Source organism: Pocillopora damicornis, chromosome 7 (assembly GCF_964200805.1).
Source record: "Pocillopora damicornis chromosome 7, jaPocDami1.2, whole genome shotgun sequence".
Lineage (NCBI taxonomy): Eukaryota > Metazoa > Cnidaria > Anthozoa > Scleractinia > Pocilloporidae > Pocillopora > Pocillopora damicornis.
This window is the reverse complement of record NC_142676.1, coordinates 17,200,131-17,212,171: the sequence shown is the minus strand read 5'-3', so window position 1 is coordinate 17,212,171 and position 12,041 is coordinate 17,200,131. Positions and strand designations below refer to the sequence as shown.

At 39.5% G+C, this 12,041-nt stretch overlaps 2 protein-coding genes and 3 pseudogenes across 2 annotated transcripts in view; 3 read left to right on the top strand and 2 right to left on the bottom strand.

The window, feature by feature from the left end:
* The first annotated feature begins 818 nt into the window (after positions 1 to 818).
* The window catches only part of LOC149042881 (uncharacterized), a 14,902-nt pseudogene continuing 3,679 nt past the window's right edge, over positions 819 to 12,041 (top strand).
* LOC149042886 (uncharacterized) lies at positions 4,719 to 6,232 on the top strand. Its single transcript, XM_089211219.1, has one exon. It carries the CDS (start codon positions 4,865 to 4,867, stop codon positions 5,930 to 5,932), a length of 1,068 nt encoding a protein of 355 aa, XP_089067345.1. The 5' UTR covers positions 4,719 to 4,864; the 3' UTR covers positions 5,933 to 6,232.
* On the top strand, positions 6,257 to 8,333 carry LOC149042885 (uncharacterized; annotated as a pseudogene).
* Positions 9,183 to 10,817, bottom strand: LOC149042884 (uncharacterized; annotated as a pseudogene).
* LOC149042883 (uncharacterized) overlaps positions 10,899 to 12,041 on the bottom strand; it is a 1,224-nt gene continuing 81 nt past the window's right edge. Inside the window, exon 1 of the mRNA XM_089211220.1 lies at positions 10,899 to 12,041. This exon is cut by the window's right edge and continues 81 nt beyond it. Within this exon, the coding sequence (XP_089067346.1) occupies positions 11,421 to 12,023 (603 nt within the window). The 5' untranslated portion in view covers positions 12,024 to 12,041 and the 3' untranslated portion in view covers positions 10,899 to 11,420.

Below are 12,041 nucleotides of genomic sequence, written 5' to 3'. Positions count from 1 at the left end.
AATGTCCGCCATCTTTGCCGCCATTTTGAAATGTTTTTCCCAAGGCGCGATTGACTTCGCGGGGGGGGGGGGGGGGGATTTAATCATCCTGAGCCATGCCTTAACGAGCCCGAGAAAAGAATAGATGGGTAATCGCGATAAATGTTTTTTACGTTTTTCTTGCTCAGGATCAGCTTCAGCCATTGTCCAAAATGTTCAAAATGTCAAAAGACAAAAGTTTGTCGCAAGACACAGCACGCGTTTGAAATGAATAACTGCAAATGTGTGGTGTTTCTGTTTATATTCGGGTGAGACGTGAGAATTCGTGACACCAGAAAACGTGAGAATTCGTCAAGCCAGAATAGGAGATACCCTTGTATTCAAATCAGAATAGGATATACCCCTATCCCTATTCAGATTTTTGTCAAACTGGTAAGGGATACCCCCTATCCCAATTCAGATCTTTTTTCAAACCGGTATGGGGATACCCCCTATCCCCATTCAAATTGATTAGTCAAATCGATATAATGATATTTCCTTTCTCTCATCAGGTTTTCTGGTGACGTCAAAGTTTGGCGCCTTCAATGAGAAAAAAATTGCTTTAATCATGTCCAAAAGAAAGAAATCAGAAGACGTGTCCGATAAGGAATTATTGAATTTTATTAAAGAAGAAACAAAACAACGCCAACACAAAGAGGGTGTGTCTATCGTGACGCAACTAACCACAAAGCTGTAAATTGTAACAAGTTCATGACAGTTGGAGACTGCAGGAAGCAATTAGGTCTGAAACAACTGTGTTTTAATTGCACAGGAAGTCGACACCACGCTTCTGAGTGCAAATGCCGATCTGGCTGCCAGATCTGCAGCCGAAGACATCGTACATCGATCTGGGACAAACGTACATCGTGAGACCAGCTGATGACCACAACGAGCGTAGAAAGGAAAGGAGTGGTGTATCCTATGGTTACAGTTGACGTGAATGGTGTTAAGTGTCGAGCATTGTTGGATACGGGAGCCGGAAAAACTGAAATTGAAACGCACACGAACTTGAAATGAAATGCATACAAACTTTAGAATAAAAACGCACGCAAACTTAAAATAGAACGTACGCAAACTTAAGAAAATTTGAACACAAACGTAAAGTCAAACGGACACAAACTTAAAATGAAACACCCGGACTTTTAAAAAATTAAATAAACGGACCCAAACCTAAAATAAAGCGAATACAAACTTAAAATTAAACGAACACAAACTTAAAATCGGAAACAACAACGCCAACACAAAGAGGGTGTGTCTATCGTGACGCAACTAACCACAAAGTTGATGCAAGTAGAAACTTAATTTCTAAGCTAAAAGAGAAAAAAATTTCAAGCTTACGAAGAAAACCACAACAGAAAACAGAATGTTAGCCCTTGGACACGAAGAAATTCAGTTGAAAAAGAGAATGATCGATAAGCTTGAAAAGTCAGAAGAAAAATACATGGAGAGTATGCAAAGTTTTACCGCTAGTTTACATTCTTTAAGCTCCACATTGCAGAATGGATTCAACATGCTGGGGATAATGATGCATCAGAATCATCAGCAGCATCTGCAGTACAACCATACCCAATATCAGCAACAGCAAAGCAACATGTCAGGTGTTTGGCATTTACAGGATCCTTCTCATTTTAATAAGTGTTGAACATTAACATTCACATCGTGTCTACTATAACTGTTGGATTGTGCACTGTTTTAGCACTCTGTTAACAAAGTTGAGTTGTGTTTATTTTATGCACTGCCAGTTTGCCTGCTCACTGGGCAGAAAGACATGGGTAGGCTTACCTTGTTATTTCACTATTTGCCTCAGAGATTTTAAGAGATTTTCAGAGAATTTTTACCGTCACAACGTCGCCTACGTGCGTGGTAAGCTCGGCATGTCCTAAACATTTCTAAGATGATATTATGTACCAAAGCTGTAATATTACCGAGCACCGCAATCAATAAACCAACCCGTTCCATCTTCGTATAAAATTGTAAACATATTATTTAACTTAGTTACCACGCATCCATGCAGCCGCGCCTACGCCGTACAAAAATTCGGACGTGAAAGGTGGTCACACCGCGGTGGTCAAATAATTGACTGCACCGGCTAAAAATTCGTCCTCAATTTTGGCGTTCAAATTTTTGAACGCTTGAACGTCCAAATTTTCGTACGTTTGGCGTGCTTCCATGTGAACGAAACGCCTAAACGCACAAATTTTCGGCCGGTCGAAAATTCGTCTAGCACCGTGTGAACGTAGCCTGAATTACAGTTTAATCTGTTGAAGAGGTGGTATAGAAAATTGTAAATTTGCACAGGGAAATAAATTATGGTACCTCAGAAAAAGTTTTCATAACCCTAATTACGAACATTTTTTTTTAGGATGTTTTGTTCAGTTTGCAGTGCTGCAAATATTGGAACAGCCTCTTTGTTTTGTGGTTCATGTGGTACTCGGTACTCCTCTGCAGCTGGACCCAGTACATCTTCTGTTAGCGGCTCTGACAGTTTGACATTTGAAGAGTTTGTGAGACAAAGAGCAAGTGCTAGAGACCAAACCTTTTTTAACTGTGCTGTGAAAAGGCAGAGAAAGAAAAGCAAATGGAATAAGATTGTGCATGTAGCCTGTGTGTAAAAAGAAAACATTCATAATGTATGTGCCTTGATGAATTAAGGATTTTTCAACAGGTGGAAAATACTGTACGCCTGCAAACAGTCAGTCAATTATATTTTTTCTCTTTGATTCTCTTTGTGCTGTATTGTGTGGTATTGTACATGTTAAGAGGTAGAAAAAGTGGCCTGTGTTCATCTCTATATTTTTGTACGTTGACGTTTTAGACCTAAGGTTAGAAGATTCAGGTGAGGAAGAAGACTCTAGCAATGAAGTTTTTTCAACGCGGTTTTAGTAAGTCGATCCAATCCAGGAGGCGATTGACCACCTACTTCTTCCAACTTTGTTCGGTCAATCAGAGCCTCTCCCTAACGGGGTGCGTCTACTTGTCACCTTACAAGCGGCTCAAGGGGATCTGGGCATGCCAAATTTGAGAGCTAAGGCGCCACAACAGTTTGCTGCCTCGAAGTCAATAACTACTGCGCACGTAGATTCTATCACATCGCAGAGAACATTTATGGCGTCAGGCGAAAGCTCTACGGAGGAGCTTAAGAGACATCATCGGCAACTTAAGATGGCGCGTGACAAAGAGAAATTGGAAAGCATTGATTCAACTCTATCCCTAGATCTGCTGCGACTAGTTAATCACTAGAGTAGCAAAGCCATGACGTCACGTTTCCATGACAGCATTTTTCTCAGTTCTAAACAAACGCTGAGGTGTCGTTGTGTATGGCGCCATATTAATCATGACCTTATTTTCAATCTCTTCTTTGCTATCTTACTTCGAAGATGAAAAGAAATCTATCGCAAAAGGGGAGAACCACGTCAAATCTGATCATATAGAATGTTTTATGTATAATCAAGGCATTCTTAGAGGCAAAGTTCACGCTAGTATGAGATCAAAAGTCTACGAGGTTACGGTACGTAAGCTCTCTTGTATGTTTATGTTTATATTTTGTGAATCGGTTGGGAATCATTAGATCAATTATAAAAGCTACTCAATAGCTTTAATATCTAAATTATAGGCTCCGATGTATATGATATTGACTTCATAAAGTATAGCTCTTAGCGCCTCTAAAATAGGATCAGTTCGATGGCTGTTCGATTGGAGCGCTAAGAACGCCTGAGAGCTATTTACAACCAATAAAATCACTAAAAGAACAAAAATTTTTCTTCTTCTACTTTAGATATACATAGATAGTAACTTGAATATCAAGTCGACAGAGTGTGAATGTCCTAAGGGCGCTTTCAAGTGCAGTCATGCCGCAGCTGTGTTCATTTATGTCATACATCATGTTAGTCGTACGGACATCGAATGTCGATGGAACAAGCCAAAAAAGCCAACTTGCCCTGCAGTTCGGGACGTCACTGAGATGTTTCCTCCTCCGAAACAGTACTGTGCTCTATCGAGAGAACCTACGCAAGCAGATCGTTCATCCATCTACCGATCGTTATGTAAATATGGAAAGTTCACAGGACTATGGTGGATTCTGAGCCCTGAACCTGAACCGGTGACGTTACCAATGCTTACAATCGAAGAAATAATTTATTCTGATGGCTTCCTTCAAGCCCATGGAAAGGAAGATCAGCTCTCTTTTTTTAAGGAAAAATGCAAAATTCAAAGTAGTACTATACAAGAAATAGCAAAACTCACAATGGGTCAAAGAGAGAATCCAGCATGGTCAATGCTTAGAAAGGGAAGACTCACAGCTAGTAATTTTGGTCCTGTCTTAGCAGCCAAGAGAGTTTCACAATCACTCTTGAAAAGACTCATGGGCGAGTATGATTTATCTGGAGTCAAAGCCATCACATGGGGAGTCATCAGGTTGGTGCCACACCTGATGGTCTAGTTGATCAAAAAGGTATTTTGGAAGTAAAATGCCCATATACCTTTAGGAATTCAACCATAGAGGAAGTTATAGAATCAGAATCATTCTATTTGGAGAAGCGAAAGGACAAAATTGAGCTTAAGGGCCTCTTCATATGAGCCCGGTTGACCGGGCTAGCCCGGTTACCAAGATCTCGCCTCACTCCTATTTCCTTTGTAAAAATTTCGATGTGTTCATATGAGAAGGCGGGCCAGCCCAGTTACCGAGATCTCGGTTGTAGAAACCGAGATCTCGGTAACCAGGATGAAATATTTTCCCATATGAACACTCCAGCCCGGTTACCGGGATGAAAATTTTTCAACTACGCATGCCTTGTAAGGACGCTGACTAAACGGAACGCAGCTCACGCGACCTACAACGCGTGCAAACATGGCGGATGGCGAAGTGTCTTCCACCTTGACCTCGAAGAGATTCCATTGGGAAACAGACACAGTAAGGCAGTCGATCGACTGTTTACTTGAATACAAATCAAAAATGGCCTATAGAAACCTTGATTTCGACGCCGATAAACAAATTCAGTACCAAGAACTGCGAGTGGACATGGCAAAGCTTCATGAGGACGATGAATCTATATTTGGTCCTGTGGCTGCTTTCAAGTTACCGGATGATTTCAAAACCCGTTCAAAGGAAGAGCAGGCCAAAGCAAAGCATCGTGTAAAAGAGTCAAAAGATATGATAACAAAAGGACAGAAGAGAGTGATGGAAAAGGTGAAGGAAATCAGACAGAGTTTCTCTAAAGCTGTAGTTTCTGGAAGTAGGAGTGGCAGTGGAAAACTTGTTTACGAATTTTACGACAAACTGATAACATTGTGGGGTGGTTCTGCCGGAACAGAGCCCCTTTCTTATGGTGTAGGAGGAGATGATTTTCTGGAAGACAATGAAGTTGTCCAATGTCGCAATCCAGAAGATGACAGCTTAAGTTTGGATTTGGAAACTGCAGGTACTTCAGCTGGTTCAAGTGATCTAGGCCCTGGAGATGATGGGGGTAGTGCAAGTGGCGATGTGGCACCTGGTAACAAACGCAAAGCTAACTGTGTACCAAAGCTAATCGACAACAAAAGAAAGCATTTGGAAAAAAAGCTTTCTGCTGCCCAGAGGGATGGGTTGCTTATTAAAGAAGCTAAGGAAGATGCCCAATTTCGAAAGGACCTTGCTGAGGCAATGCGGGAGTCTACAGCAAGTTTTTCTCATAGTATTGAAAGTGTTAGTAAAGCTATGACTGATCTAGGTGCAGGAGTTTGTCGATCAATCGAGATGCTATCACAAGCATTGCAACAACCTTATGCAGTACGTGCACCTGTAAATCAGAATTTGTTCTATCAAAACCCAATGCAAGTTGCACCTCAGGCTGCTGAGGGTGTTTATGCCCAGCTGTTTAGCCAACATGGTAGCCAGCAAGATCCAGGAAGCAGTGGAAGCTTTTATTATCAACCATAGAGTTATGACATTATGACATTGTCTAATAGATCTATATTGTATATAGATATACAAACACAACTTGATGCTATGGAAATAACTGACAGAGTTTTCTATTCTATGGGCAAATAAGTTGACCTGCCAATTTCCATTTTTCTGCCAACATTTGCATTTTGTTGATATTTAATTCAATTTTAATACTCAGAGAAGGCCCTGCCTTGTTTTGATTTAATCTGTTATCAGTGGGGAATTTTTGATAATTATTTTTAAAAGTATTTTTTATTCATTGTTTTTCAAATGTAAACAGCCTTGTTTGGCATAATTTGGTATTGCTTTTCTTGTATGATGCCTCAGTTTTCTGACAGCTTCTTTGATGATCTCTCACCTTCGGCGGTATGCGATTCAAGCTCCACTGGCGAGGTCTTTGAGATTGCGGAGGAACATTCAGGAGACTCTGTTGACTGGTTTTTTAGGAACGTCAATGGTTACTACAAATCCAATCTGAAAATAGGTCATTTGAACATCAACTCTTTACGAAATAAGCTTGACGAGGTCAAGAATATTCTTAACAAGTGCCTATTTGACATTTTCTTTATTTCGGAGACAAAACTCGATGGTACAACCTCAGATAGTTTTCTCCAACAACCGGGATATCGCACTATTCGACGTGATCGCAAGAAAGGAGCTGGTGGCTTGATAGCTTTTGTACGGGAAGATATTCCTGTCTTTCGACGACGTAATCTGGAGCCCCGAATCAGTCGAATCATTATGTCTTGATGTCATGGATTCTAAAAAGGCTCGCTTTATTGTGTGTGCGTGCTACAAATCACCTAAATTCTGTAAAATTACTGATTTCTTGTCGTCGCTTACATCAGCTATTGAACTTATGTATACAAGCCGTCAGGAAATATTATTGATTGGTGATTTTAATATCGACTTGCTTGTTGGGGAGCACGGTGTTGTTGCTGAGGATAACTCACTCATGGACCTTTGTGATAGGTTCTGTTTGCAAAACCAAATTAGTGAACCGACAAGGGTGACTGAAAAAACAAAGTCTTTACTTGATGTCATTCTCGCTAGAAATCCGGAACGATATGCAACTTGTGGTAATTTGCATATGGGTCTCAGTGATCACGATCTTATCTATGCGGTGCGAAAGAATAAATTACCTAGGGCTAAGGCACGTGAAATTGAATACAGAAGTATGCGACAATTTGACTTAGAAAAATTTTTAAATGACCTAAAAACTATTCCCTGGAGTTCCGCTTACATTTATGACGATGTTGATGATCTATGGCACCATTGGGCTCAATTGTACACTGAAGTGTTGGACAAACACGCACCAATAAAGAAAAAACGGGTCAGAGGTGATCAGTTGTTATGGATAACTCCATTAATTCAACGCGAAATCTCGCGTCGTAATCGACTGTTTAAGAAACATGCAAAGAGCCCAACAACAACCTCTTGGGAGGAATTCAAGAAACAGAGAAACAAGGTCACATCCCTGAAACGAAAAGGGTTGAAGGCGTTCTGCATGGAGGCATCGTCAAACACTAAACATCATGGTGAGTTTTGGAATAAGTTAAGACCTTTGTTGCCAAGCAAAGAAAAGAAGCAATCAAAGATAATTCTGATTGAGAATGAGCGTGTAATTACCGATTCATTAATGTTGGCTGAAATGTTTAACAACTACTTTTGCGAGGTGTCCAGGAGTGATGGTGACAGTAAGGAAATGGTTGAGTTTGTTGATCATCCTAGCGTTAAAGTCATTGCTGAGAAAACTTGTGATGATGTTTTTGACCTCGTCCCAGTTGATGTTGGCTACATAAGGAAAATTTTGGATTCTCTTGACCCTCGCAAGGCTGTTGGGTGCGATAAGATATCTCAGAGGCTACTTCGTTTATCCTCACCTGTTATTGCCGAGCCGGTTACCCGTTTAATCAATTATTTTATCACCAACCGTCAATGGCCAATAGTTTGGAAAAGCAGCGATGTTGTTCCTGTTTTCAAGAAGGAAAGTATGACGGATAAGACCTGCTATCGTCCAGTCTCTGTTCTGACTTCCTTATCGAAATTATATGAGAAGGTATTGTTCGATCAAATCTATGAAGCCTTTCATTGGCGACTCTCACCGAACCTGTCTGGCTTTCTCAAGGGTCACTCGTGTTGCACGGCCTTATTGAAACTGACTGAAGATTGGAGAGCCTGTCTTGACAGAAGAGAAGCTGTTGCAGCGGTGGCTATCGACCTAAGTAAAGCTTTTGACTCTGTTTGTCACCCGCTTCTCCTAGCTAAATTAAAGGCATATGGTTTTACGCATGATGCGCTGGAAACTATGACCGCTTACCTTACTGGACGAAGACAGAGAGTCAAACTTGACGGTGTATATTCTTCATGGAGAATCGTTGGTTATGTTATATAAGTGCTTGTATGATAAGGGGGCTCCTTATATAAGTGATTTTTTTCATTTTAGAAATGTACCGTATAGTTTACACGGGCTCAGTACAAGGCTAGATTTACCTCCTTTTAATCTTGAGTTTTTACATCGGTCTTTTTCATTTTTAGCTAGTAAACTTTGGAATGCGCTACCCCCTAGACTCAGAGAATCTCAAGATATTGCTTCATTTAAGCGTTCTCTTAAAGCCCACATGGCTTAATGGTAGTGATTGTAAATATCGTTATTGTTGTTAATATTGTTAATATTGTAACTTCTAATTGATAGCTCTTGTCCATTATTTTCGATCCTGTTTTTAGCTTTTTAATAGATTTACTTATTATTTGTATTCTTACAGAAATTATGCTTTATTTCTAATTGTACATACACGTACACGTTTTAACGAGAACTTCTGTACTCTTAGGTGTCACGTGTTTAAATAAAGGATTGATTGATTGATTGATTGATTGGCCCACAGAAAATGTTTCAAACAGCATTCTAGTGTATCCAACAAAATTTCAGACTTCCTCAGTACGTGTTGTTGTTAAAGTTTTCATACTGAGTTTGACAAATTCAGGCCATAATCCACAGTTGGATTGCTCACTATAGTATTCATAGTTGCCTGATTGCACAAATCTGAGGATGTTTCAGAAAAGGATTTCTTATTACATCTCTACTTGGTTATTTTCCCAACTATATTTTTTCTACTGGTACTGAGTGCTGTTTAAGACAAACATTTTAAGTTAAATATGATCATGACTACCGAAAGTGAAGGCGACCTCCAATAGAACAAATATGGCCAAAAACTAAATCAAGGATACTAAGGGAGCTCAAGATATGACAGTTAGAAGTCATCCATAGCATGCATTTTGTATTTAAGGGTCTCCCCCCTAAAGTTAATTAAACTAAGTACAGCAATACATGTAAATAGGGTAAAGTTTAAGTACTACGTTAAAGATTCTTCAGTACTAATTGTGTGAGTGTTGTCCTCACAACACTCCCTTCTCCCACATCACAAGAGTAAATTGGATCAGGAGTGTTTTTAAACTGATCTTCATTTTCCTTCATAAGTTGAATTTGCAAGTCAACCAAGTCCTGATCAACATACATGTTATGCTTCTCACAATAATTATGTAATACAAAACATGCATAAATAATTGTTGGTATTGCCTCAAGTTTGAAGTCCACTTTTGTAGTGAGTATGGACCATCTTGCTTTAAGCCGGCCAAAAGCACATTCAATTTGGTTCCTGGCAGAATGCAGCATGTTGTTGAAAACAACTTGTTCATTACTGGTACATGAATCATACTCTTTCATGCAGAAAGGAAGCAATGGATAAGCTGGATCACCAATGAGGTAATTAGGTATTTTGACACCACCTGGAATTGGAGTCTGAAATGTACAGGGCAATTTATTACTTCTTAATTTGGCACTGATGGAAGAATTGGCAAAAACCTTTGCATCGTGGACACTTCCAGGCCACTTACATTCAACATCCATGAAGGAGCCTTTATAGTCACACACAGCCTGCACACTTAATGAAAAAAACTGCTTATAGCAGAAAAAATCTTGTGAGTTCTCTGATGGGCACTGAATTGGAATGTGTGTCCCATCAATGCAACCAAAAGCTTGTGTCATGCCAAATTTGGCTTCAAATTCTGCTACCTTCTCCCTCATGCTTTCTTCATCTTCAGGAAGATGGAGATATTTCGGGCCAAGATAGTTTGAAATAGCTTGACAAACCTCATTTACAACAGCTGATGCAGTGTTGAGTGCCATTCCAAAACTATTGGCTGTCATTCTCAGGGAACCAGTGTCTTTTAAAAAATACAATGCAACTGCAACCTTTTTTTCTGCACTCAATGCCCTGTGGTTAGGTGACTTTGGGTTTGGTGAAATGTATGGCCTTAGCTCCGATACCAGGTTCACAAAAGCAGCCCTTGACATCCGAAAGTTCTCTTTCCAACATTCTTCAGGTGCTACTCCCGTCCAGACGTTTTTCCACCACAAGTCAGTTCGACCGGGTTTATGCCAACAACTTCGTTTTTTTCTGTACAAATCTCTCTGCTTCAGCTGCTTTACATTTTGGAAGAAATAACTTTTCTTCCGCAACAAGCCGATCCGGATTGCATCAATCTGCCTGGTTTGATGTATTTTCCATAGCAAAAGGACCCCGTGAAGTTGTAGCACTAGAGCTACGAGCGTTGATAACGCCACGATGGGAGCGAACGATATAACTGTTGAACGTGGCGCCATCTTTGTTTACTTTCTTGAATTTCGCGCTCAAACTCGTTCCCAGGGCCTCAGTCCACGTTTCGCGCCCTTTTCGACTCTTTTTCATCCCGGTAACCGGACTGAAATTTCCCATATGAACAGACGACAAAATTCGTCCCGGTTACCGGGCTCATATGAAGAGGCCCTAAGAGGGATCACAAGTCTGGGTATTGGCATCAAATTCAAGGACAGCTCCATCTCACAAACAGAATGTATTGTTATTTTGTTGTGTGGACTGTCAAGGGCCACGTAACTTTGGTCATTCATTCACCTAATCTTGATATTCTAAGAAACTTTTATTTCCATCATTACTACCCTAGAATGATTGAGGGGGAATTATTATAAGTGTGAATACATAAGAGGAGACATATACACTTGTACTCTTTATATTTATTCTACCTTATGTGGAAATGAGAAATTAAAAAATGTTACTGTTCAACTCTGTAGAACAATTGAAAAGATTGAAAATTATTAACTGTTAATGATTCTCTTCTTTCCTTGTACAGTTAGGATTATATGAACTAAGAAAATAATCATAGAATATCATAGTTGTTAAAGTTATGAGGAATAACCTATATCTATCCATCTATCTCAATTGTTGGTAGACTACTTTTCCAAAATAGAGACAGAAACTAGAGTGATGCTTTCATGCCTATTAAAGTAAGAATCACACCCTAAGTAAAGAGCAAAAAGCAGAAAAAAAAAATTGAAGAAATTGCCATAACTTAGACTTTTTATTACTGCAACTATTGAATCTTTGTAGTCATCGAAAACATGACTTGAGCCTCTCTTGAGAATTTTCTACTCAAAAAATACATTTGTACAACCTTCCTTGATTAACGGAAACTGCAAATTAACAAGAGCAGCACAAAGCTGAAAAATTTTTTCAGAATAGCATCTTAGGTAAGAGGGAATAAAACTTAAAATCTTAAAATCCTTTAACCTGGCGTTAGCCCTCTCTACATGGATTCTGCATTTGGCAATCGACTTAGTTACTTTTATTTCATTTTCAGTAAATTTACCATTGTTTAAGAATGGGGGAATATTTACAGACACACCACTCGGAACTATATCTTGGATTAGAAAGCCCTTGTCAGCAAGAACAAGATCTCCTGGATAAAGGTGTTTCAAAAAACCAGACATTTCCACTATAGCCTTATCTGAAGTTGATCCAGGGTAAAGGTTAGAAACATATGTTATGACCCCATTAGGTGCCACACCAACGAGTACTTTAAATGAATTCATACCTCTGTATGAAGAATAAGTTGCACTTTGATGACTCATTAGGCCAGGGGTTGCAACTTCAATGTCTGTGCAATCTATTATGATCTTACAAGAACTGAACTGTGTAAATGATGACGGCAAACAAGTCTTATTTTTCTCCCTAGAAGGTACTGTTGACATCAAAAAAGTGAACAAAAT

Excerpts from the sequence above, each read along its gene's own strand:
- LOC149042886 (XM_089211219.1), top strand. The coding sequence starts at position 4,865 with ATGGCGGATGGCGAAGTGTCTTCCACCTTGACCTCGAAGAGATTCCAT.